We start from the raw sequence: 27,761 nt of genomic DNA on the forward strand, positions 1-27,761 counted from the left end.
TGACCTAAAGGAGTAGCTAGAAGTGCTTATATTCGAAATGATCGAGGCCTTTCATTTGCAAAGGAACCATTGCAGTGATAAAATAATTATTAGTTATGGACAAATGTTTGATTTTTTCACTTGCAACAAATCTAATGCAGAAATATTTGGTTATGGACGTGATAGGTATAGAGCCGTTCGTTACAATATTCCACTGGGATCTCCCCTTGGAGCTACAAACTAAGCTTGGAGGATTCTTAAATGGAAATATTGTGTATGCACCTCTCTCTCTATCTCTCTCACTTAATCAAGCATAGAAATCTTATATTTATCTCATTTATTTGCAGAGAACCTTTCAAAGATTTTGCGGATGTTTGCTTTCAAGAATTTGGGGATAGGGTCAAGCATTGGATCACAATGAACGAGCCAAATATATTTACATGGCTAGGATATGATTTGGGAAAAATGCCACCGGGTAGATGTTCCGAAAAGTGTGATGTTGGTGATTCTGCCACGGAGCCTTATCTTGTAGCCCATAACTTAATCCTCTGTCATGCAGCTACAGTGAACTTGTACCGGACCAATTATCAGGTACTACATGTTGGAGAAACTATATCCATGTCACCATGCTTGATTTGCATGCACCCTCTTTACATTTTTGGCATCGAAAAAGTAAAATGTAAAGAGGATCCATTGAAATCTATCAGTATGGGTGTTAGTAAGGCCCACTTATTATTATTATTATTATTATTATTATTATTATTATTATTATTTTTTCCATTCAGTTTTGCTAATCCTCTCCACGTTGTTGAAGTGTGTTAACCTTCAGATTGCCATTTTCAACACTCGTCAATGCATGTGTTGATTGATCCAAGCAATCCAATGGAGCGACGACTTCTTGGATAGGCCATTTCCCCAAACCCTATTTTTTAGATGGCATGGACCATACCAAACATATAAAATTTTAGCTTGGATATTGTATGGAGCCTTTAGCACTTTTAAACCATCCATCAACCTAAGTTAATTTGGTGGTGGCCTATTGTATGGTGCAAATGATCAATGAGTACTTACACCAATTAATGTTGGTGAAGGCAGTGAAGGCGGTCAAACTTCAATAATGTGTAGATTGTGGGGAAGATTAACAAAAGACTGGTAATACAATGAATAAGCCTTGCTTATGGGGATGTAACTAGGCTGGGTTTGATGGTGCCTGAAGTTAGACCCAGGTTAAGTTGGTGGGTCAAGTTTTTTTTCCCCCCATCCGAAGAGATTTTAATATTAATTAAAGGCTGTAAACGCATTTATTTACCTTTTCAGGCAATCCAAAAGGGTAACATTGGAATTACATTGGCGTCTACCTGGTTCGAACCCTATTCATCTGGTAATCCATACCACAATGCATTTGAGAGGGCCATGGACTTCCATTACGGATGGTAAACAATCCTTCCCATATCTTAAATGGTTTTTTTGGGGGCTAAAAACTATCAAAAGGTCCCTTTTTAATGAAAATCCCTAAAATGTGAAAGTTTATGGTTGAGAAATTTCCTATTTGTTTATTTATTATTATTATTATTTATTTTTTGTTTTTGTAAACTTTGATTTCTTTTCATAAATGTCAATTTCTCTACTTCTAGAGTCACTTTCATTTTACAGTCTAGGCCACCTAATGTCATTTGAAACTGATGGCCTTAATCAATTATATAAATATAAAAAAATAACTGTAAAAACAACTAGCAACATAGCGCATTTGCCTTTCTTATTCAAATCCTTAATAAATTTTTAAATTTCTACATTGTTATGGGTTGTTTATTATCAACTTTCACCTTACAAGCCTAAGATTGTTTCCCTCCTTATCTTGAAGGTTAGATTCTTTTTCAATTTGAAGATTTTGAATGAAGTCATGCATAAACATCTCCCATAGTGTTTAATGCTTTATAGTGATCCTTCCAAATTTAGTGCAGCTTTGCAAATGGACTCAACAAAGAAGGTTCTATCATTTTATTTTATTTTTGAAAGATGGCTGATAATGTATAAATCTTATGAAATTAAGTAAGAATCCACCTATTGCCATTCATCATCTACTTAAGGAACTGGGTTACAAGAAATCCTGTGTTGTCCGTATCTTCACTTCTGAACTTGCACTCTAGACTTGTGAACACATCCTTTGTCATTTCTATTAGTGCATACATCTCTCTCTCTCTCTCTCTCTCTCTCTCTCTCTCTCTCTCTCTCTCTCTGGAATAGATTTTATTTATAAATAGTAATGGCTTTAGAAGGATGTACCTATTATGGTCTCCTCATCCTTATGGTATATGCCTTGTGTCAATAAAAGTTTATGCACACTTAAATTAACTAAATCCACCATTCATAAATGGACCTCAAGATCTTAACTATTTGATATCCATTAAGTTCAATGAAACAACTTTTAACATTAAAGCAGAAGATTAATGGTTAAAAAATTTGAAGAAATATCTCAAACCTTTGAAATGTCAAACCCAATTAAAAATGATTTGATGGAAAGTCCAGTCACCAAGTTCTAAGTTGGTAATGTATTTTTGGCAGAACAAGTGAATCTATGTTGTAACATGTGGGTCTCAATTGCATCCTAATTAATGCATGCGCCTAACCACACTTGTATGTTAGTCGCAAATATAACCTCCTAGGATCAACGAAAGGACATAATGGTAGGCCTCAAAATCCACATTCCCCATGTCTAAAGACTAGTCAAAGTTAGGACACAAACATGTCAATTCAATTCAATGCAAATGTCTCAAATCACGGACTTTATGCGATCCTCCAATGCAAGTTTCCAATTGAGCCTGAAAGCAAGAACTTGTCAACATAACTAGCACTAACAGTTCCGTATTGGTAGTGCAAAGGTACAAAAAACATTAATGTAGAGGTTGTCCATTCCAACTCATTATTAGTTCCCTACACATAAGATGACCATTAAAACACGATTATCAGTTGTCCAATCCCACTATAGTGGACATGGAGTTTTAGGATATTGAGATCCATGAACAACTCTACTTTAGCTTGTTTTAATTGTGTGTAATCTCATCTTTCTTGGGACTAGCCATTGTGTCCAATCTCAGCTTCCTCAGGACAATAAGAGGAATTCCTCTTTCCAACCTACATAATTATAGATAGTTGAAGCCTTCAACACATTAATTATAACATTCATGGGAATACCAAACAGTGCTAGTCATCTTAATCCATGACCATAGTCATTAATGCAATTTTAGGGCAAACAACATCATGTTGTCTTAAAGCCACTCTCCACTCACTTGACTAAAAAGTACGCTTTTTCATAGACATTTATGAGAACTGGGCTTTTAACCAACACACTAGATAACATCCCTATTTAATCAGAACATCAGCCATCAGTGTAACCCTTTTCCATTGTCTACAAACAGTGGATGATGACAAATATGATAGTTTTTAGTTATCGAAGACTTTTGGACTATGGCTTGTCAATATGATGACCCAAAAAATCCAAAGTATTGATTGTTGGGGGACAGCAGAAGTACACAGAGATGAATTTAGGAGAGTAATCTAATCACACCAAGCAAACACAAAGATAACACATCGATTTAACGTGGAAAAACCCTTGTGGTAAAAAACCATGGCATAAAGTGACAGATGATCATTAGAAAAGTAGAAATTACAAAGTAAAGAGCTTACTCTATTCGAACAACCTCAAATCACACCCTTGCCACATCCTTTAAAACTCTTCGACGATTTAGAAACCCCACAATCTCCTCCCAATCCCGTTTAAATCCATATATAAAAGGCAAGAAGGAATCCCAAACGAAATCGAAAACAAATCTCACAAAATCACAGTTCTGTGAAAATCTACATTGAATAATTCGATGGCATCGAACACACTTCGATGTCATCGAAACTAATCCTTTGATGGCATCGAAGTCATGTTAATGGCATCAAACTAACAGGCAAACTGTCTAGAGACAAAACTGAAAATTTTAATTTTCTTTGATTGCATCGAGCATTGTTTGATGGCATCAAACTGATCTTCGATGTCATCAAGCACTCATCGATGGCATCAAAAGAAAGCCCAGTTAGTCCAGCGACCAATTGGAGAAATTTTGAAAAATCTCGATGGAATTGAGCACTGTTCGATGACATCGAAGATGGCATTGAACGATCTGTCAATGTCATTGACGGGCCCTATATCTGACTTGATTTAAGACATCAAATACAAAATTCTCCACCATGTCTTCATTCATCAAACATGTAGCTCCTTGTACTCTTATCTTATCTTTGCCTTGCATTATAGCTCCACTATTGCTTCTCGGCATACTCTGTCCTCCTTTTATGTCATCGCCAAGCTTAGAGAAGTTACACAAAACTTGAACTTCTCTACAGGAACTACCTTGGTGAGCATGTCTGTCGGATTCGCAATGGTGTGAATCTTCTCTAGATTCATGCCTCCTTTATCAAGCACCTGACAAATAAAATGGGATGAACATCAATGTATTTAGTATGGAAGTGATAAACAATTTTTTTTAGCCAAATTGATAGTGCTCTCGCTGTCACAATTAACTGGCATGACCTCCTGCTGAACCCCAACTAATTTATCATGCCTCTCAACCAAGCACCTTAACCATTTTCGTCACTGCCATATATACAACTTCAGTCATGGAAAGAGCCACCGCGGACTGAAGCTTCAACATTCAACTGATTGCTCCACCTTCTAATACAAACGAGTAACCTAAAGTCGACTTTCTGAAATTCACATTGTTTGTGTAGTCTGAATTCACATACCCTAAAAACTTTACCTTCGTCTTCTCAAAAGTTAAGACAATCTTTTGTACCTCGAATGTATTGAAGTAGTCATTTCACCTCTTTGCAATGCTGCTTGCCAGGGTTTGACATGTATCTGTTCACAACATCGACTACCTGTGAAAGATATGGTCTCGTACTGACCATGACATACATTAAATTTCCTACAACATTCAAATAAGGCACAGGAGATATATCTTATTTTTCCTCATTTGATTTTGGGCATTGTTCTGAGTAAAGCTTGAAGTGAGTTATGTGGTGAATGATCATCAACTTTGCCTTGTCTATCTCATACTTGGTTAACAACTTATAGAGATATTCTACATGTGATAGCCAAAGCATGCATGTTATTCACATTAGTCTGAATATTAATAAACTTTAAGGCTTGATGGTCAATATAGAGAACAAACTCTCTCTGAATTAGATAATGCCACCAATATCGTAGTGCTTAAACAATTGTGTATAACTCAATCTTATATGTCGACCACTTCTTTTGGGCTTCGCTGAGCTTCTCATTATAGAAGGCTACCAGTCTGGCTTCCTGTGTTAAGATTCATCCAATTCCGACATACGAGGGATCACACTCAACCTCAAATAGGTTATCGAAACTAGAAAAAACCAAGACTGGTGTTGTGGATAATCGATGCTTAATTCCAGCAAAGCTCTTATCAGCTTTATCAATCCACTGAAACGGGCCTTTTTTCATACAATATATAATGCAACTATAGTACTGAAATTCTACACGAATCGACGATAAGAGGTCTTCGACCCATGGAAACTCCTCACTCCATGAATGTTTGTAGGGATAGGCCATTCCCTGATGGCTCATTGTTTACAACCCCAAGTGTAAGGTCGCGATGCAGTAATAATCTCGGTTAGACTGAGGTCGAATCCACAAGGACTGATCTTGTGTATATTCTAAAAGCAACTAGAAGTAGAACTTGAAGAAGATGTAAACCTAAATTTGAAAGTGTAGAGAATAATTGTTGTGAGAGATTTAATAAAACACTTAAGAAATTCAAAGGTGCGAACTAGGGTTTCCAAGGATCCACTTGTAGAGATCAGGGAGATTTATGCTTGATTTATGGACATAACTGGAATTAGAATCCCATCTTATCCAATTGAAAGATATCTCAGTAAAATCAAATTTGAATTTTCTTTGACCTAATTCTCAATGGATGAGAGTTGTGAGAACTGGAAGTGATTCCATCACAAAACCATGCCCAGGAGACAATGGCTCGAAATAGGATATACCAATCTCATAACTAAATATAAGAGAATCATGAATATTAGAAGGGATTTTGTCATCCAACCATGCCCAAGGGATGATGGTGAACAACAGGATTTCTTAATTTCACAATCTCAATACATGAAAAGAACATACTCAAAGCTATCGCAGATCTATTGTAATTCAAGTCACAACAAACCATTAAAAACTGAAAGTATTTCTTAAGAATTAAACCAGAATCAAAGAGAGTTCACCATAAACATAAATCAAAGCAATAGAAAATATTCTATCATGCTACAAGCTTCGCCTTAGCCCTAACTAAGAGGTTTATCCAACCATAGACATGATTGGAACTAAAATCCTAGAAGAAAACATGAAAAAAAAACTAAGGAAGAAATAAAAAGAACACTTGGTGACGGCTCTCCACGCTTTTGCTCCACTCCTCAAACCCTCGATTATGCCTAGGAATGCCCCAGGGACTCCTATTTATTGTTGTGCAATACCTCCTTTCACACCTCTTTTGAAAAATCTAGAAACTGCGTCAAATTTACTCACTCTACGTAACATCGTGTGATCCGTTCGATGACATCGAACAGGTTTCGATGTCATCGAGGGTATCTTTTGTACGTGCTTTTTTCACACTTTTATAGCTTGATCTGAACTCTGTAACCTTTTATGTCATCGAACCTACCTTCGATGTCATCGAAGAGACCTTCGATGTCTTCGAGCATTGTTCGAGGAATCGATAATGTGTCCAAAATAGTCCAGAGAGTTTATTCAATTTCTTCAATAAATTTAATGTCATCGAAGAGGCCTTTGGTGTCATTGAGAAGGTCTTCGATGTCATCGAGGAGTGCTTCGAATAATCGAAAATGGTGCCCAATATGTCCACCGAGTTTTACCAAAATTACACAGAAAATTCGATGTTATCGAACAGGTCTTCGATGTCTTCGAGCAAAGCTTCAAGTCATCGAACAAGTTCTTGAGTCATCGAAAAACGTCTTCGATTTGTTCAGCGACCAACTCGATTTTTCTTCATAAATTCGATGTCATCGACCTGTCTTCGATGTCATCGAGCAGTGCTTGATGACACAGTCAATGTGTATTCTGCACTTATTCTTTCGGCTTCGTTCTTTCTCCACTTAGTTTTCTTGAATCTTTGGACCTTGAAATTTTCAATCTTTATCTACTAAGATCCACTCTTTGCCTTGGTGATTTTTGCGCGTCAAAACCATACCTTTAGCACCTTTTTCGATCTAAGCTCTTAGATTCACCTTGCAACATGAACATTAGTAAAATAGGACATTAAGCAGTATCAAGTTCATAAAACCAAGATATAAATGGGGTCCAATATGCAATATTTGACCCTCAACACAATTCCCAACCAGCATTTTGCTAGTTTCGAGCAAAGTATGCATAAAATAAATCTCAATGCTTAATGTCAGAAATCTCTTTCAAAAAATAATCTTTTGTGCACTCAAGGATGAGTGGGTAGAAATAAGATATGAAAGTCAGATTTTGAAAACCTAGAACCAATTCACATAAGCAACCAATCAAATAAATTCTTTGTCTATTAAATCAAAATTTGCATATCAAATTTTTCATTATGCTCAGTGAAAATCAGCTTACTTCCTGTATGAATACTATCAATTCATCATATTATCCATGCTCATCACTTCAAGATCAGTTTGAAACTCAATATTGATTCCGAACTTATCCCCCTTTTCTTCTTTTTCCAGTTTTTTATTTTATATCGACGGTCAATTTTTATTCATTCTTTTTATTTTTGCATTCTTTTTCTCTCTTTTTTTCATGACCTCTTTGTCAATCTCCTGTTTTTTAACTAGTTCTCTCTTCTTTTTTTCCTTTTCTTTTTTTACAGTGAATACAATTCTCCAGACTCACTTCTCACCATCTATCAATGATTCACATACTAACAATCAGAACTTCTAATATATCTTAGAGAAAGTAGATTGAGTATGTTTGTGATTTAGATTAACATGATATTCAAACTTCCTCTTAATCAATTAAGGGCTAGAACTTAAGTGATAAATTACTTAGGTGATTAACTCTAACAATCCAAAATTCAATCTCTATCTTATCATACCCAAGGCATTCTTAAGTATACAATTTATCACTTCCCAAACAGATTTCAACTTGAATCATTAAGAATTTTCAAAAATTTTGCTCAAAATTGTGAAAATACTGATTAAGTTACCTAATCCCCCATCACCAAACTAAAAATCTACATTGTCCTCAATGTAAAAGAATAAGCATGCAATGCAAAAAAGGTAATAAAAAGAAAAAGAAAGTGATGGAAAGGTAATACCTGGAGAAGGAATTCTGAGGCATTTCTAATAATCTTAATGTAAAGATAGGTTTGCACCAAACAAAATTCAACAAAGTATAAGCAAACTATCCTAAAACAATGGAAACAAACTACCCTAGTTCTATGAAAGCGATAAACCTACCTATATCTCCATTAGACTACGAGATCAATCTCGGTACATAGGATCAGTCAGAGGTATGGACATATCCTTTAAATTAAATTTATTGACAAATGACTTTAATCGATGTCCATTTACTTTAAATTCATTGCCATTGTTTAGATTCTTTATCTTGATAGCCCCATGAGGATAAACATTAGTAATAGTGAAAGGACCGGTCCAACGAGATCGGAGCTTACCGGGAAAGAGATATAACCGAGAATTATATAAGAGGACTTTCTGACCTGGTATGAATGATTTCCAAAGACTGTGTTGGTCATGAAACACCTTCATCATGTCCTTGTAAATTCTCGAGTTCTTATACATCTCATTTCGGATTTCTTCAAGTTCATTCAATTGAAGTTTGCGTAGCGAGCCAGCATTATCCAAATTGAAGTTCAGATTTTTTATAGCCCAATAGGCTCTATGTTCCAACTCTACAGGTAAGTGGCAAGCCTTCCCATAGACAAGTCTAAAGGGAGACATTCCAATAGAAGTCTTAAATGCGGTACGGTAAGCCCATAAGGCATCGGTCAATCGGATTGACCAATCATTACGGTCAAGGTTAACCGTCTTTTCTAAGATGTGTTTAATTTCCTTATGAAAAATCTTAGCTTACCCACTTGTTATGGGTGATATGGAGTGCTCACTTTGTGGGAGATGCTATCTTTCTTCATTAAGTTTGTAAATGGCCTATTATAAAAATGTAAACCTCTATCACTAATAATAGCTCAAGGTGTTCCGAACCGAGAAAAGATATTCTCTTTTAAGAATTTAATGACCATTTTATGATCATTGTTTCGACATGGGATCACTTCAACCCATTTAGTGACATAGTATATGGCGAGTAAAATATATAAATTTTCAAAAGATTAGGGGAATGGTCTCATGAAATCGATGCCCCAGCAATCAAATGCTTCAATGATCAGAATAGGGTTCAAAGGCATCATTTTTCGATGAGACAATGCTCCCAATTTCTGACAACGCTCACAAGCTTTACAAAATTCATGAGTGTCCTTAAACATAGTGAGCTAGTAAAAGCCACACTACAGAATTTTGGCAGCAGTCTCTTTGACTGAAAAGTGACCACCACAAGCCTGAGAATGACAAAAGGAGACGACACACTCTTGTGTTCATTGTCTGGCATACATCTCCTGAAGATTTGATCTGAGCAATATTTAAACAAATATGGATCATCCCAGAAGAATTTGTGTACCTCGGTAAAGAATTTTTTCTTATCTTGCGCAATCCAATGTGTCGGCGTGAAACCTGTAGCAAGATAATTAGTAATAATCGCAAACCAATGTGAATGGGAGACTTTGAACAATTGTTCGTCAGGGAACATGTCATTTATATGTGTCGTCACAAGGGAATCAGAAAGATCAAGGCGGGAAAGATGGTTAGCCACTACGTTCTCTACTCCCTTTTTATCTTTAATTTCCAAATCAATTCTTAAAGTAGGAGGATCCATCTTATTAGGCGGGGCTTAGCATCATTTTTAGAAAGAAAATACTCGAGCGCCGCATGATCTGTGTAAATGACAAGAGTCGATCATATTAATGTTGTGGGAATCATCATCATCCTCTAACTGTTTGCCTGTATTAAAAAAGATATTCAAATCCAATGTCATATTTTCAAAAGAAAAACTTATAACTCCATTCTTATAGTTAATGATTGCATTTGATATGGCAAGGAATGGGTGACCAAGAATGATAGAAATTTAAGTGCTCATGTCCACGGTGGTTGAGTATCTATGACAATAAAATCTACCCGGTAGTAAAATTTATCAACCTTGACCAACACATCCTCAATTATCCCTCTCAGTACTCAACTGAGAGATCGACAAGTTGTAATGTAGTCTAGGTAGGTTTTAATTCACTTAGACTCAATTATTCGTAGATCGAGTATTAGATCAGATTTACACTCGCTCTTAAATTAAGAAGTGCGTGCTCAATGCGGTAATTTCCAATTACACAAGCAATGATTGGGCTACCGAGATCTTTGTATTTTTGTGACACATCTTACTTTAGGATGGCACTTACTTTTTCTGTCCAAAAAATCTTCTTTTTGATACTCTGTCACCTCTTAGTCGTGCACAAGTCTTTTAGAAATTTGGCATATGAAGGTATTTATTTAATCACATCCAGTAAAGGAATACTGACCTTCACTTGTTTTAACACCTCTAAAATGTCTTGAGAGTTAGAGGTTTTAGTGCAATTAACTATTGGGGGAATGGGGCAATCGACTTGCTCAGAGGTTCCGGTTCTACTCCATGTGGAGTGTTGCTAGGTCTATCAGTTTCATCTACTTCCGAGGCATTAGACTTTTCAGCCCTTATTGGAATAGATTTGTTAATTATCTTCCCACTCCTAAGAGTGGTGATAAACTTAGCTTGCTACATTTGATTTGAAGAGCTTGAATCACTTATTTCGTATTGTGGTTTAGGATTGGGGAAAGGTTGGGTTAGAAGAATCCCTTTTTCTCCAATTGAATTTTTTTATCTCTCGCCCTTGTATGGCCTTTGAAAGGTTTGAAGAATTTGCAATATACTCTAATTGATAAGCTCTTGGTTTTGAATATGTTTCCAGGGAAACGGATTACGTACTGAGTAAACTCTGTGTGGTCTACCATGATTTATGTATTTTTTCACTCCGTCCATCCATTTTAACAAATAATTTTAGGGCTTCAACCCAAATATGAAACATATACAATGTTCAAATGGACCACACCATAGGAAATAATTGAATTAAACATCTACTGTTGAAAATTTCTTTGGGGCCACAAAAATTTTAGATCAAGTTTATATTTATTTTTTCCCTTTGTCCATGTCTGTATGATCTTATGAACAAGTTAGATGACAAATAGACATCATTGTTGGGCCTAGCAAGGTTTCAACGGTGGATATAATTATCCCCACTATTTCTTATGGTATGGTCCACTTGATCTTTAGATATGATTCAATTTTTAGCTCAACCCCTTAAATTAGATGGAAAAACGAATGGATGATGTGGATAGATCACATATATTCAAGGTTGGCCCAACTGAGTTTACTCAGTACGATAAGAGCGTACTGAGTAACTCAATATGCAATCCAATTTCTATTTTCAGGCTGGATCCTCTTGAGGTTTCCCTTAATTCAAGAATTAGTTAGGGATTCCTTGAGAAGTAGCAGTTTGTCCATTCCTCCAACTAAAGTTCAGATGATTTCTCCAGGTAGGATTGTATGTGTTAGAGATGGGTCCATTGAAAGGTCTTTCATAGTTGTTCACGGTATTCAATTACTCATTCAGAGCCTCTTAAAAAGTAGGTATCGTTGGGTAATTTTTAGTTGTATGTATGTTGCAAGCACGGATACCGTAAACAACTCCTTAGCCTCATCCTTCTTAAGTTTCATGGCTTCGACCTTCATTGCAAGACTGACCACTTTAGCATTTATATCATCATCCTCTTTCAACAAGTATATCTCACCTCTCTCCCTTGCTTGAGTAAGCTTAGATGTGGTGCTAGATTTTGGGGAGATGTCCCATGATTGTGTGGTTTCAGCGAATTTGTCAAAGTAATCCCACATTTCATCGACATTCTTGTTCATGAACTCCCCATTGCACATCATCTCAATGAATTAGTGCATGGAAGATGTCACTCCATCGTGGAAAAAAGTTGTTATGCGCCACATTTCAAAACTGTGTTATGAGCATGAACTAACGAGATCCTTGAACCGCTCCCAACATTGGAAGAATGTTTCATCTTTCTTTTGGGAAAAGTTCATGATTAACTTCCCGATGGTGTTCGTCTTATAGTATGGAAAGAATTTTTTTAATGAACTCCATCATGTCATTCCATGTGCCAATAGATCACGTACATAGTGAGTGCAACCACGTCTTAGCTTTCTCTTTCAAGGAGAAAGGAAAGAGTTTTAGCCTGACCTTGTGCTCATACACGTTAGAAAAGTATAAAGTGGCTCTAACCTCGTCAAATTCTTGCAAGTGCAAGTATGGACTTTCAGATTTAAGTCCAAGGAACTTTGAAATGAGTTGGATCACTCCAGGGTTGATATCCATGTTTCCTGGAAAATCCATACATGAGGGCGTGCTCACCCCTACTGGTTGTAAGTAATCTTGTAAAGTACAAGGTAGGAGTGCATGGTGCATCTCATTCTCATCATAAACTTCCACAACTCAAGATTGCGGCTGATTTACCAGTTTATTTACAGGTTGATTTGTAGCCATAACCTCAATTAACTCTAAGGATCTAGAGTAGTGTCTAATCATGTGATGGATAGATAACCCCTCAACCAATCCTCCTTCACTCAAAAGACATTGAGTATTGTCATAGACCCACTTGGGCATGAAACACCCTCGGCCTTCAATTTCATATTCTAACTTAAACCTAAAAGAAAGAAGAGAAATAGAAATCTAGAATTAGAAACAGAGAGAAATAGAAAAAAGTTACCAAATTAGGAAGTTCTATATTTGGATCCTGCAAAAGAAAAAGGAAAGTGAGTTAGTTTCTAAAAAGAAAATAAGGAAAGCAACCTAGTTTCTAAAAATTAAATTATTATTTTTTTAAAAAAAAAAGGAAAGTTTTTAAAAATAGAAAATAGGAAGTTTCTTAACCTAGAATTAGAAAGATAAGTTAGTTTCTAAAATTGTTCTGAAAAAACCTAATCCTAAAAATAGAAAATAGAAAAACCCTAATCTTAAACTAATTCTAAAAACACTTAATCTCAGAAAAATGCAACCATTAATCCCTGGCAACGGTGCCAAAAACTTGTTCATAACCCCAAGTGTAGGGTCACAATGCAGTAATAATCTCGCTGAGACCGAGGTCGATTCCATAGCGACTAATCTTGTGTGTATTCTAAAAGTAATTAGAAGTAGAACTAGAAGAAGATGAAACCTAAATCTAGAAGTGTAAAGAGTAATTGTTGTGAAAGATTTAATGAAAAACTTAAGAAATTCAAAAGTGGGAACTGGGGTTTCCAAGGATCCACATGTAGAGATCAGAGAAATCTATGCTTGATTCAAGGACACAACTGGAATCAAAGTCCCATCTTATCTAATTGAAAGATATCTTAGTAAAATCAAATCTGAACTTCCTTTGACCTAATTCTCAATGGATGAGAGTTGTGAGAACTGGAAGTGATTCCATCATAAAACTATGCCCAGGAGACAATGGCTCACAGTAGGATATACCAATCTCATAACTAAACATAAGAGAATCATGAAGATTAGAAGGGATTCTGTCATCCAACCATGCCCAAGAGAGGATAGTGAACAACAGGATTTTCTAATTTCACAATCTTAATACATGAAAAGAACATACTCAAACCTATCCCAGATCTATTGTAATTTGAGTCACAACAAACCATTAAAAATTGAAAGTATTTATTAAAAATCAAACTAGAATCAAAGAGAGTTCAACATAAACATGAATCAAAGCAATAGAAAACATCACATCACGCTACAAGCTTCACCTTTTAGCCCTAACTAAGAAGTTTAGCCAACCATAAACATGATTGGAACTAAAACCCTAGAAGAAAACATGAAAAAAAAAACTAAGGAAGAAAGAAGAAGAATGCTTGACGACGGCTCTCCATGCTTTTGCTCCATTCCTCAAACCCTCGATTATGCACAAGGATGCCCTGGGGACTCCTATTTATAGTTGTGCAACACCTCCTTTTACATCTCATTAGAAAAATTCAAAAATTGCCTCAAATTTATGCACTCCGCGTAACTCTGCGTAACTTCATGTGATTTGTTCGATGACATCAAACAGGTGTCTTTTATACATGCTTTTTCTACACTTTTGTAGCTTGATCCAAACTTTGCGACCTTTTATGTCATCAAACCTACCTTCGATGTCATCAAGCATTGTTCGAGGAATCGATAATGTGTCCAAAATAGTCCAGAGAGTTTATTCAATTTCTTCAATAAATTCGATGTCATCGAAGAGGCTTTCAATGTCATCAAGAAGGTCTTCGATGTCATCAAGGAGTGCTTCGAGTAATTGAAAATGGTGCCTAATATGTCCACCGAGTTTTGCTAAAATTACATAGAAAATTTGATGTCATCAAGCAAAGATTCGAGCCATCGAATAAGTTCTCGATTCATCGAAAACCGTCTTTGATTTGTCCAGCGACCAACTCAATTTTCCTTCATAAATTCGATGTCATCGACCTATGTTCGGTGTCATCGAATGTGTCCTCGATGTTATCGAGCAGTGCTTGATGACACAGTCAATGTGTATTTTGCACTTGTTCTTTTGGCTTCGTTCCTTCTCCACTTAGTTTTTTTTTTTAATCTTGGGACCTTGAAATCTTCAATCTTTATCTCCTAAGATCCATTCTTTGCCTTGGTGATTTTTGAGCTTCAAAACCATGCTTTTAGTACCTTTTCCAATCCAAGCTCTCAAATTCAACTTACAACACAAACATGAGTAAAATAAGACATTAAGCAGTATCATGTTCATAAAACTAAGATATTTGACCCTCAACATTCACATATTTTCATTGTCCACGTGGATGCCTGTGGACATCACAATAAATCCTAAAAACAATAGACTATCCATTAAAAAACTACACTTCTTCGTGTTGTGGTATAACTTGTTAATTACTCGGACCTGTAGTACTTACCTGAGTTGTTCCATGTGCTCCACCTCACCATGCCTATATACTAGAATGTCATCAAAATATACAGCCACAAACTAGCCAATGAACAACTTCAATACTTGATTCATCAGATGCATGAAATTACTTAGTGCATTCTATAAAGCAAAGGGCATGACCAGCCATTCATACACCCCTTCCTTAGTCTTGAATGTCGTTTTCCACTCATCATCGGATTGGATACGAATATGATGATACTAGCTCCTCAGATCTAGTTTAAAGAACACCTTAGAACCTTCTAGCATATCGAGCATGTCATCTAACCGTGGTATTGGGAACCGATATTTAATGGTAATATTGTTAATTATCCGGCTATTAACACACATCAGTCAGCTCCCATCTTTATTAGGCGTTAACAATACTGGCATGACACACGGGCACATGCTATCTCTCAGAAGACCCGTACGGATCAATTCCTCCACCTACCCTTGGAGTATCTCATATTCTTTTGGACTCATCCAAAAGTGAGGGTCGTTGGGTACGCAAGCCCCAAGTACAAGGTCTAAGTGATATTGGATGTCCCACATGGGAGACAATCCATAAGGTAAATTTTTCGGCCAGATTTATTTGAACTCATTCAAAACAGCCTAAACTTAGAGGAATGTCTAATGACTCTGATTCCTCACCCTTTACCACCATAACATACACCTCATCAATTTTCTTACATGTACGAAATCCCGAATGGTCCAGAGGGAGTTTCCTTCCACTTTAGAAGCTTTGGGCTACTTCTTTGGTGCCATAGGGGCAAGGATCATCTTTCGACCATTCTTGACGAAGACGTAAACATTGTCCCATCCTTGGTGGGTCGCATCACGGTCCGATTTCCATGGTCGACTGAGTAACATATGACATGCTTCCGTGTCGACCACGTCACAAAGTACTTGATCTATATAATTCATACCAATTGAAAATGAGACAGTGCATTGTTCAGTTACCTTGGTTTCATTTACATTATTTATCCATTTAATCGAGTACATACATGAAAGGATGCTTTGTTGTAAGTAACCAAAACTTGTCCACCATCACCTTCGAGATGATGTTCTCGCTATTTTCATTATCTATGATTACATCATAGATATTTTCAATTACAGTACAGTATGTACGGAATATATTATGCCGCTGCGGGTGTATCTCCTTCCTTGGACTGTACAATAATTGCCTCATGACCAAGGATTTGCCATGATCATCGGTTAACCATTCTTCTTTAACAGCTCATTCTTCAGCGACTTATTCATCTCCATCAAATCCAATGCCTTCTTTTGTTGCATCACCTTCGATGCCCCCTTCATTAATGGTTAAGTGGGTTGTGGGGCATTGTGGGCAAGTGTTTAATAAGTGCCTTGGTTGGCCACAACGTTAACAATTATTCAGTTGTGATCAACCATAAAGATTTAAAATCCTACTCAGACTCGTTGTTGTGGGTGTTGTACATTGAGGCCTAGATGGACCACTCCCTGTATCAAGGTTTGCGATTGTAGAAAGTTGAGGACGTCCTCCTATTGGTTCATTTCCTTTTGCCAGTGTTGAATCCTGCGTGAGACCCGTCATGGGGGGTTGAGTCGAAGGATAAGGATGAGTATGGACTATTGCAATATATGTTTATGCCCTACTTGCCAACTAAACCGCTTCATCTACGGTCCCAATTGGGTGCATCTGAACTCGGTCCTAAATTATCAATTGTAAACCTCCTATGAATCGTGCACTACCTTCTGCGATTCAATTTTTGACAAGTCATTCCGCGTTGCCTATTGGTGGAATTCTTTGGTATAATCTGTGATGATTCAATTCCCCTTACGACAATTTTAGCATTGTTAGAACAATACATACTTGTAATCACTGGGGAGGAATTGTGATTGAAGAAGGCATCTCATCGATACCATGATCGGATAGGCACCTTATTCTGTCGGGCACGTGAGAGTTGTAATTACTCCCACAATACAGAAGTAACAAAATTTAATTTGAATGCTACTAATTTCACCATTTTATGTTCCGGCATGTCCATGTAATTAAAATATCACTCTACTTTGGCTAACCAATTAAGGAAATATTTTATACATAATAAGCTATTAAAATTAAGAAGTTCGACTTTACCTCGATAGTCTTTTTCAGCACAATCTAGTCAATTACCTCCATGGACTAGTCGTATGATCAACACTGCCATCGATGTCCTCCTTGCTGGAGCTTGACTCATTTGGAGTAGCTCTACAATTCACCTCTGGAAGTGCTCTACGAAAATTAGGGTTGTGCCATACAGCAACCATGAGCAACTGAGCGTCGGTTTGGGCTCTGGGAGGAATTACCGCATCTATAATACGATCTAAGGTTGCCTGCAGTCCTTGCATGGTCAACTAACTCTCCTAGTAGAAAGCTTTCGTTCTTCCCAATAGATAATGAATTCATCTATCACTATCCAAAGGATTTTAGTCCATGCTATTGTTAGTTGCCATTGGCCCGAGAGGAGTCCCGCTCTAATACCAATTAATGCAAGGAAGGATGTGATGAGGTCGATCACCGTCTTCCTCAGGGATAACTGCTTCGAATCCATGGAGCTTCTCTGGACTCCTCAAAGAGATTCCTTGAATCCACGTGGAAAGAAAATATAACAAATGTCTAATAATTCAAAATAAGTTGATTTATGATTATTTTAAAAAAAAAAAAAAGAAAGAAATTACAGTCCTTTAAATAGTGAACTCAAACCTAGGACAAAGTTTTTGAATAAAATTCTAAGTTAAACTACCTAAAAATGTGACTAACTATAAATAGTAAAGTTATTATTTATAGACGATCATGAATCATACCAGACTTCATGGTTTTTGGCCAAAAAATAGTATGTGTACAATTTGGCCCAACCACATTATTCTCCTAATTTTTCTAAGCCCTTTCATATTAGGTACAACTCTTAAAACTCAAAAAATCAAGAGTTATGATTGAATTAAAACTTACTATTTATAGTAAAAACATAAATAAAAAGACTTTCAACAGTCGATCTGATGGAACCTCACAAATCCGATATGGGTAACCTGGCATAGTGGGGTTGGTTGGCTAACGTAGCTTCTCCTACCCCAAAATCATATATGATATATCAAAAAACTCATTCCGTTTTGCGAGATACGACTGTTTTGAGGTTTTGATGGTCCTTATCACTTCTGCCTCAGATTGGGCCTTCTCTGGTCCATCTTGGTCATGAAAGTGTCCGCGACCCACTCTACATCACAAATCGAGCTGACCTAGTTGGACAGAGTTTTCTTGTTTTCAAGCCATGTTTCTAGAAATTGATATCTAAGACCTCCCTGATTGATACATGGACCCAATTTCTATTTTGGGACATGTACCACTTTCAATTCTCAAAAAAAAAAAAAAAAAAAAAAAAAAACTAAAATAAAATAAAATTGAAAATATTATTTCCCAAGAAGTCTAATACATGGATTTTGTTCAGGTTCCTGGAGCCAATAGTGTTTGGAGACTACCCGTTCAACATGAGGGCCATAGTGAGGGAGAGGCTTCCAACTTTCACAGAGGAAGATTCTAGGATGATCAAGGGCTCGTTTGATTTTATTGGTTTCAATTACTACTATGCAAATTATGCTAAGAGCGTTACATTGAAGAATGATGATGAACCCACGAGCTATACTCAAGACTACTACGTTGAACAACTTGGTGAGCTTCTTTTTTTTTTTTTTTTTTTTTTTAAATATTTTTTAATTTCTTAATTTTTGATAAAGTTGGGGGCACAACTCCGGCCTTTGATTAATGGGAAATGTCAATTTAGGACACCTATGAGGAGGTATATGGGCCGAAAGGCCATGGCAACTCTATTCAAGATTTCTATAAACATCGAGATCTATTTCCCTTGGATCAAAATGGCTAACTCAAAAATTGAAAGTGAGAAAAACAATTGCTCTAGAAACCGGCCAAGGAACCAAAAATACTATACAAAAATCTACCCCTCCAAGAAGAAGAAAAAAAAAAAAAAAAGATAGAATGGGCATGGACCTCATTATTCTTTGGAATTTACAAGGCCCATACTATCTATAAAAACCTTACACCTAATGCATGCCCCTCATAAGGTCACCTCTTATGCAAAACATGCCATTAGATCTAGAATGACTAGCCCTTTCTGAAAAGAGCCTCTGCGATCTGGTCTCTTTCCCAGAACAAATTCTCTACAGAAACCGAAATAAATCTTCAGTTTTAGGCTTTTTCATCACATCCTTTCGACAATGGACACCTAGCTTGCCTTCTTCTCTTGGCATGCAGGTGCCCTTCCACCCCACCCAATGCCTCTTGTGGTAGTCCTCAATTTGCCCTAAAAGAAGTTTGCCAAGAGGGGTTCCAGGTGAAGCAAGATAATTTGGAGAGTGGAACTGATGCCAAAACGTGGATAAAAAATACTTGACGAGCACATGGTGAAGGAGGACCAGTTTTCCATCAGTTGAGAACACTTTTCCAACCCATGATTTTAAATGCAATCTTTGGGATTAGGGAATGAAAAATTACCCCAAGAGGCTAGCTACCTTTGAATAAGGGCCTCTAAGGTAAGAAGTGGGCAGTCTATCCAAGATCATTATTGTTATTATTATTATTTTTCTGATCGATGATTCATCTGTTGGCCAGACATGCTGGTACATCAATGCAAGAACCGAATAGTCTGGGGATTTGACTTACAAGAATCCGACATCCACTTCCCGGTTAAATCGAATGTTTGCGATTCAACTCAATTGTTTATAAGGATGCTGCTTGAATGTTAAATTACATAAATTTAGAATCTCTTCTCCTCTTGGGGCTGTTTGGGGTGAGGAATTTAGGGCCGGGATCTTTCATTTTGAGTAGCTCCTTCATTTGTTTCTCGTCAGGGATTAGCCGAATCGTCCTCGGATGACTCAACAAATCCTCAAAATGAGTGACTTTTAAAAGATAATTTTTTTATTTTTTGGTAGTAAATGCTCTCCAAATCCATGGATTTATAGATTGATTCCTAAACAATGGACATTGAAATTTGCCAAATCCAAATCTTGTATTTGGCAAATTTATGAATTTACCAAATTCACATTCTTGCTTCCTTGATCTCAAACAATGTCTTAAAGATCTTGACTTTATCTCATTTCTAATTTTTGGGCAACCTTTTTCTTTCTTTATTTTCAGGAGAGAAAGACAACATACCTATTGGAATTGTGGTATGGAAATTTCTATTATGCATGTCTGTATTTAAGCATTGTTCCGAACATGTTCTTCTAACGTAGGCCTTACACACGCATGTTCTTGGCACAGCAAAAAGGGGCCAGCCAGTATGTGTATCCGAAAGGAATTAAAGATCTGGTGTTATATGTGCAGAGTCGATATAGAAATCCAACCATATACATCACTGAGAATGGTATGTATATGACTTACAATAGTTTATACGGTAGCTTCCAGCCATGTGGACCTTTACAAGTGGCAACATAACCAATCTGTTTCATGTGTTGGTCATCTTATCTGCCGATGGATCAGACATCGCAGATCACCTGTCAGGAAAAGGAGGCTGATCAGCTAATGACTAATCAGGCGGGCAACACATTTGCTGGTGCATTTTTTTCCCTCTAAAACCATCTTATCCAGAGGTGCAGGATGGTCTGCCTGATTTTTGTGTTGGTCATGTGCGTCATGGGTCCACCTTAAGCACTGATTGATGTCCCACACACCTGATAACATGAAATAGATTGGCACACGTGCCACGTGTAATTAAAAGCATGCATGATGTCCCATTCGTAATAAATTGGCACATGTAAAGGTAAGTGTAGGCTAAAGAGAGAGAAAGAGAGGAGTGTCGGTCCTATCTCATCTAACTACTAAGTAGATGTATGCATATAGGATACAATTTGCTTGCAATTGGCCCTGATGAAGCCTAACGAAAAAGAAGCAAGTTTGCATATCAAATGCAAGGACATATATAGTAGAAGGCAAAGACTATTACATAAAATTACAGTTTTGCCTTTTCTACTACAGCCCTATATCTGACATGCGCCATTGGCACTTTCTCGTTAGGCAATGTCAGGGTTACAGGCGATAACACTTGGTTACCAGCAATTCACATCCTTGCATACAAAGAGGATAGCACACGCAACGCACTTAAAGAAAGATGAAGAAAGCAAGAAGGAAAGAAGATTGAAACCGTTGTTTAGGGTAGAAGAAGTCCAGGGCTGAGGCTTTCTAGGTGCAGACTATAAGTTCTTTGGCTTTTTGCTGAAATCAAACCCACCTAAAGGACACCAGCCATATTTTCAAGTGCCTAAAATTCCTTTACTCCAGTTAAAATTCCTTCAATGTCTGTAAAATATTAAAAGGTTCTCCATTGGGTCTAAAAATGTTTAAGACGTACTTGTATTATATTTGTAGAGATTCATCGTTATATTGTCAAGTCTTTCATTAAGAGAAATATGAGGCTATAATCATTGAAGGTGGATAACCATCTACGATAACATTCTTAATATATACATACCTACTTACTATTTGCATGAGAAAGAGAGAGAGATATGACTTTTGAACTTTTTTGCATGGACAGGATTTGGGACAAATAATCCTGCACCAGAGGATCCAAAAGTCTTGGAGGAAGATTTACCGAGGCAACAATTCCTTGCTGATCATCTCTCGGAACTTCGAGAAGCGCTCAGGTAATAACCAGTTGTGCACCTGTACGTCCGTCTGATTTTTCACCGTTCACCTACCAGGCCACCCCACCGTGAATGGCGCAGAAGCATTAAAAAATAAATAAATAAATAAATAAATAAATAAATCCTCCATTGGACCATCACAAGCATCCGTTTTTTTCAACCCACAAAAGGATGGTCTAAAACAAAACATAGCCAATGGTGCGTCCACGTGAAATAGAGAACCCAGTCAATCCCATTTTAACCCTGGAGACTAACATGCACCATAGTGGATTGTATGATATTTCTGGTTAGTAGGGCTGTCAATTAGGGCTGCAACTTCGGTTCAGGTCAACCCAAAACCGATGAACCCAACTCAAGTTCAGGTCGGATTGTCAAGGTCCTTGGGTTGAGTTTGGTTTAGTTGGATAATAATGCCAACCCATTTTGAATTCAATCATGGGTTTAGGCTGAGCAAATCCTTGTCAGTTTAAGTCAGGTTGGGAATAATCACATGTATTTTCATCAGACTGAGATTGGGTCGGGTTAGATTGAGTTGGGTTGGGTCAGGTAATGGGACTTTGGGTTGGCAACTCGCATGTTGGAATTTGGTTTGTGTAAGCTTGCAAGTTGGGTTCTCTTGAGGTCAGATTAGTGTCAGGTAACCCAATCTAACCAGCCTGAGTTGCATCCTTATTAGCAATGGGATGGGCCAGTCTGTGGGTTTCAGGTGTAGTCTTCTTTGGGCCAATGTTGAGAGACCATATCAAGACCCAGGGCTAGTCATAGGCCTAAAATTCAAGCCTGTTTATCAATCCGGCTGGCCTCAAGCTATATGTGAAAACTCATCTGCCACTACTAAGCCCACCATTTAGTTTTTCCAAGCATAGATTACATACTACATATATTTCGTTCCTTTGAACCAATTATGATCTGACTTGCTACTAGTGAACGACCTGGATGATGCACAAATAATATTAGAATAAATGGTCAGGCTTAGAATCTGGCCAAGCATAATCACCTTTGGCCCGGCTCATGTCTATATATTCTGGCCCACCATGGGCCCGGTACAAGCTTGGGTCTGGGTTATATTTTGCAGACCAGGCTTATAGAGATTTCACCTGAACCAAAAGTTTAAATAGTTCTAAATTTTAAGAAACCACTGTGCTTGGATGCAAAGGAATCAAAACATAGCAAGAAAATAGAGTTTGGCCTTTGGGTTATTTTTGTTTTATTTATTTTAATTATACTTTTGTTTTGTGGAAAATAAATGTTTCAATGGCCACCTCAGGATGGACAAGCGGGCCATAGTTCAAAGGACTCACCACTCAAGATGGTGATGGGTCTCACGTTTAGCCATTTTGTTCAAAGTTGGGAGGCTGTATGTTCAGTTACACATGTACAACCTGACTCAAATATACTTTGACATACGTCCTGGATGCCCTTGGAATTAATTAGGGGTGCAACTTGAGATGGTTAGGTCGGGTTGAGAGCCAATCCTAGCCCACCCCAACCTGGGTGCCGGTGGAGTTGATGTGTTCAGTTAAGTTTTGCTACTCTACTTGGTAGGCAGACAATTGGACTATTTGTCAACATGAAATCATATTCATGATGCCATCATAAAATGGTTTTCCAGGGATCCTTAAATAGAGAATGTTATCAATAGTTATCCATTTGGCTTATGATCCCAGTTACACCTATATGCACCCTTATAGTCATGTAATTATGGTAATATGTGTATGTGGCTGCAGGATGGGGGCTAATGTGAAGGGATACTTCTTGTGGTCATTGACGGACTCCTTCGAGTGGACGTCAGGATATGGTCAGCGCTTAGGCATTTACCGCATTGATCGCACCAAGCCTTCACTCGACCGAATCCCTAAGCAATCAGCTCATTGGTTTGCTAAATTCCTTCTCAATAAGTTTTAATGAGCCAAGACTCGGCAAATTCCTTCCCGCTTGAATTAGAATATTGGAGTTTCTTCACTAAAATCTCCATTGTACTGTTGGGCGCTTTAATCCTTTGATGTAAGACCTTGTTAATTAGTAATCGATATGGAAGACTGTTTCTTTTCTAATATTTCAATTCTATCTACAATAGAGCCAGCAGACATGCATATACACAAATACACCACACACGGACAACAGTTAGAAATGGCCCTAAACAATATATGCATTACATCCAACCCATCCATCAGATGCATGCTCCCCAATTTGACCCTGGACCCCAAAGAAAAAAAAAAGGCTGACCTAAAACTTAGGTGGCCCATCTAGCAAAAATTATTACATGTTTTCCGTAATGTTTTTTACCGTTAATCTTTTATTGACACCCTTGAAAATGTTCTATCAAACTTTTTTTTTCCAATTAAATTGATCTCTTGGCTTTATTCTTTGCAAGTTCAGTTAATCAAAGTTTCAGGTGTCTAGAGTACGGAGCATTTGTGATTAACATTGCTGCACCAATTCATTCAAGCTATTTTTAAAATTCGAAAAAAAAAAAAAAAGAAAAAAAAAAAAAAAGAACAAGAAAAAAAACAAAACAGATGATGGAAAGACAAAAGGACTTACAATCATTCTTCCATATGGTTAAAGGTTTACCAGAGAAGGTGACCAGGTTGCTGATAGTCAGCTGAAGTAGAGATGAAAATTCTTCTAGCGTCAGCATGGCAATATGAGGGGACATGATGTAGAGGGGTTTGCCGACACTTTCATGCAAAAGATGCACCAAAGAAGGCCTGATTGGAGGTGGAAGTGATCAGGACCGTCAGAACCTTAAAACAGTCATACCTCACAAACCGGAATGAGTTTTTCGACATATCATATATGATTTTGGGTAGGAGAAGTTACATTAGCCAACAAACCCTGCTACGCTGAGTTGCCCATGCTGAATTTGCAAGATTCCATGAGATCGACAGTCAAAAGCCTATTTTATTTCCATTTTTACAATAAATAATAATTTTTAATTCGATCATGATTCCTAATCCTTTGAGTTGTAGGAGTTGTGCCCAAAATGAAAAGGGCTTAGAAAAATTAGGAAAATAATGTGGTTAGGCCAAATTTGACACTTACTATTTTTGGTAGAAAACCATGAAGTCTAGTAGGAATCATGATCGTCTATAAATAGTAAGTTTACTATTTATACTAAGTCATGTTTTTTAGGGAGTTTGATATGGAGTTTGAGTTTAAAACTTCTTCCTACGTTTGAGTTCACTATTTAAAGGATTTTAATTTCATTTTTTTTATCGATCAATTTATTTTGAATTATTAGAAATTATTTCTATTTTCATCCCTTGTGGATTCGAGGAATCTCTGTGAGGAGTCCAGAGAAGCTCCGTGGATTTGGAATAGTTATCCATGAGGAAGACGGTAATCGACCTAATAACGTCCTTCCCTATGTTAATTGGTATGAGAGTAAGGACTCCCCTCAAGCTGATGGCAACTAACGATGGCATGTACTAAAATACTGTAGACGATGATCCAAAGATTTTTTATCTATTGGTAAGAATGGAATCTTTCCACCGGGAGAGTCAATTGACCATAAAAGAGCTGTAAACAACCCTCAATCGTATTACGGATGTGCTAATTCTACCCCAAACCCAAGGTGATGCTCAAGTTTCCATGGTCACTTTATGGCAGAACCCTGATTTCCGTATAACACTTCCTGAGGTGAATCATAGGGCTACCCCAGATGAGTTGAGCTTCAACGACAAGGACATCGATGGCATCTTTGCCCGTTGACCGGTCCATGGAGGTGATCGATTAGATCGTGCTGAAAGAGATTATTGAGGTAAGGCCAAACTTCCAAATTTTAATTGCTTATTACATATAGAAGATTTCCTTGATTGGTTAGTCGAAGGAGAATGATATTTTGATTACATAGATGTCACGGAACATAAAAAGGTGAAATTAGTAGCATATAAATTAAAATCTGGTGTTTCCACATGGTGGAAGCAATTACAACTCTCACGTGTCCTACAGAACAAGGCGCTCATTCAATCATGGTCATGGATGAAACACCTTCTTCGATCACAATTTCTCCCTAATGATTATAAGTAGATATTGTTCCATCAATACCAAAATTGTCGATAGGGGAATCGAACGGTCACATATTACACCAAAGAATTCCAGTGATTAGCAATACAAAATGACCTATCAGAGACCAAATTGTAGAAGGTAGCACAATTCATAGGCAGGTTACAATCAATAATTCAGGATTGAATTCAGATACACCCAATCGGGACCGTGGATGAAGCAGTGCAGTTGGTTAGTAGGGCAGAAATAAAGCTTGTAAGAGTTATTACTCGGCTTTATCCTTTGACTCGGCATCCTATGACAGGTCTCACGCAAGATTTAATGCTAGAACGAGAAAAGGAACTAGTAGGAGGACGTCCTCAACCTCCTACAACCGTAGACCATGACATAGGTAGTCCATCTAGGTCTCAACATGCAGCACCCACCACAGTGGGTCTAAGTAGAATTCCAAACACTTATGGTTGGCCAAGAACAACAATTGTTACCATTATGGCCAATCGGGCCACTTATCAAACACTCGCCCTTAACACCACACAACCCACTTGGCCATTAATGAATTGGGCATTAAAGATGATGCAGTCTTGGATTTGATAAATATGAACAAGCCATTGAGGAAGCAGCCGGTGACAAAGAATGGTTAGCCAAGGATTATAACGAATCCTTGGTCAAGAGGTGATTATTGTATACTCCAACAAAGGAGGTGCACTCGCAGTGGCACAATATATTCTATATGCAATCTATTGTCAGCAGAGAGGTTTGTGATGTAATTATAGATAGTGGGAATAGTGAGAACATCATCTTGAATGTGATAGTGGACAAGTTGCAGGTACATACGATAAAGCATCATTCCTCTTACTCAATTGGCTGCATAAAAAAGGTGAATGAGACCAAGGTAACCGAACAATGCACTGTCTCAATTTCAATCAGTAAGAATTATAAGGATCAAGTACTTTATGACGTAGTCAATATGAAAGCATGTCATATGTTATGTCACGCCCCAAACTCGGAAAACGGGCTCACAAAATTCCCGATCGCCGAATCCGGTGCCGACAGCCTCCGTAGTACCCCATTTTCGGATTCCGGCATTCTCATGCCAGGTTCCGATCCTGGGATCCTACAAGGAGGGTTTTTAGTATAAATTTTTTTTTTGTAATAGAGCATAACCACAAGCATAACCAAGTCACAAAACAGCATCACCACATATCCACTAAATCAAAACTTTAAGTACAATGCAGAAAGGGAAATACAAGGTGATCAAAAGCTCCAAAATAAACTGACGTGCACTCCTGCCTCAGCGCTGTTGCTGTCCAACACTACCTGCACGCAACAGTCGTGCATAAGCTTACAAAAGCTTAGAGGGTGGTGCAAGTGTGTGTGCAAGGCCAGCGCCAAGTGTACAATATCAGAGTAATGCGGAAATATGCGATAAGTCCATGAATGCTATCGGCCATACCAAGGCCATGCGATGCGAGGCCTATGTAGCCAAATGTCATATGCGAGATGCGAAGCAAGCAAGTCAGTCCTCATCAAGTACACATATCAGTACAGTTCCTCTCTAGGTATCACCGGGGTCTAATACACCTCACACTGACTGCCTCCTCCCTAGCTGCACAGTCAAGCAAGTGGAAGAGACCACACTATCCGCCTGACCAGTAGTCTGCCAATACCTACCCGGCTCGTCGATAGCGGACTCATTTGCGAGCTGGTCAAACTCAGCCTAGCTTATAGCCCCCTCACTCGGGCGGATAAGGCCACACCCCCTTCCAACCGACCACGAAACAGTGGGAGACGCGGCCTACTGGTATTCGGCACTCGGGCGCTCGTGTATCCACTCGGTCTAGACGTTGGAGCATCTCCTGGTACCAAAAAGGTTCTGGGACTTTCACCCAAGGACATCCTAAGTGCCCACAGTGCTAGAACCAAGCATTTTCGGTATCCGATACGGC

At 37.8% G+C, this 27,761-nt stretch overlaps 1 protein-coding gene across 1 annotated transcript in view; it reads left to right on the plus strand.

Annotated features, from left to right (window-relative positions):
* LOC131236193 (beta-glucosidase 12-like) overlaps positions 1 to 23,855 on the plus strand; it is a 39,942-nt gene extending 16,087 nt beyond the window's left edge. The window contains exons 5-12 of the mRNA XM_058233324.1: positions 141 to 253; positions 327 to 570; positions 1,297 to 1,412; positions 18,597 to 18,817; positions 20,303 to 20,334; positions 20,429 to 20,531; positions 21,699 to 21,807; positions 23,535 to 23,855. Of these exons, the coding sequence (XP_058089307.1) occupies positions 141 to 253; positions 327 to 570; positions 1,297 to 1,412; positions 18,597 to 18,817; positions 20,303 to 20,334; positions 20,429 to 20,531; positions 21,699 to 21,807; positions 23,535 to 23,712 (1,116 nt within the window). The 3' untranslated portion in view covers positions 23,713 to 23,855. The remainder of the gene's footprint in view (positions 1 to 140; positions 254 to 326; positions 571 to 1,296; positions 1,413 to 18,596; positions 18,818 to 20,302; positions 20,335 to 20,428; positions 20,532 to 21,698; positions 21,808 to 23,534) is intronic.
* Positions 23,856 to 27,761: the final 3,906 nt, after the last annotated feature.

This window comes from Magnolia sinica, unplaced genomic scaffold (genome assembly GCF_029962835.1).
Source record: "Magnolia sinica isolate HGM2019 unplaced genomic scaffold, MsV1 ctg280, whole genome shotgun sequence".
Taxonomy (NCBI): Eukaryota; Viridiplantae; Streptophyta; class Magnoliopsida; order Magnoliales; family Magnoliaceae; genus Magnolia; species Magnolia sinica.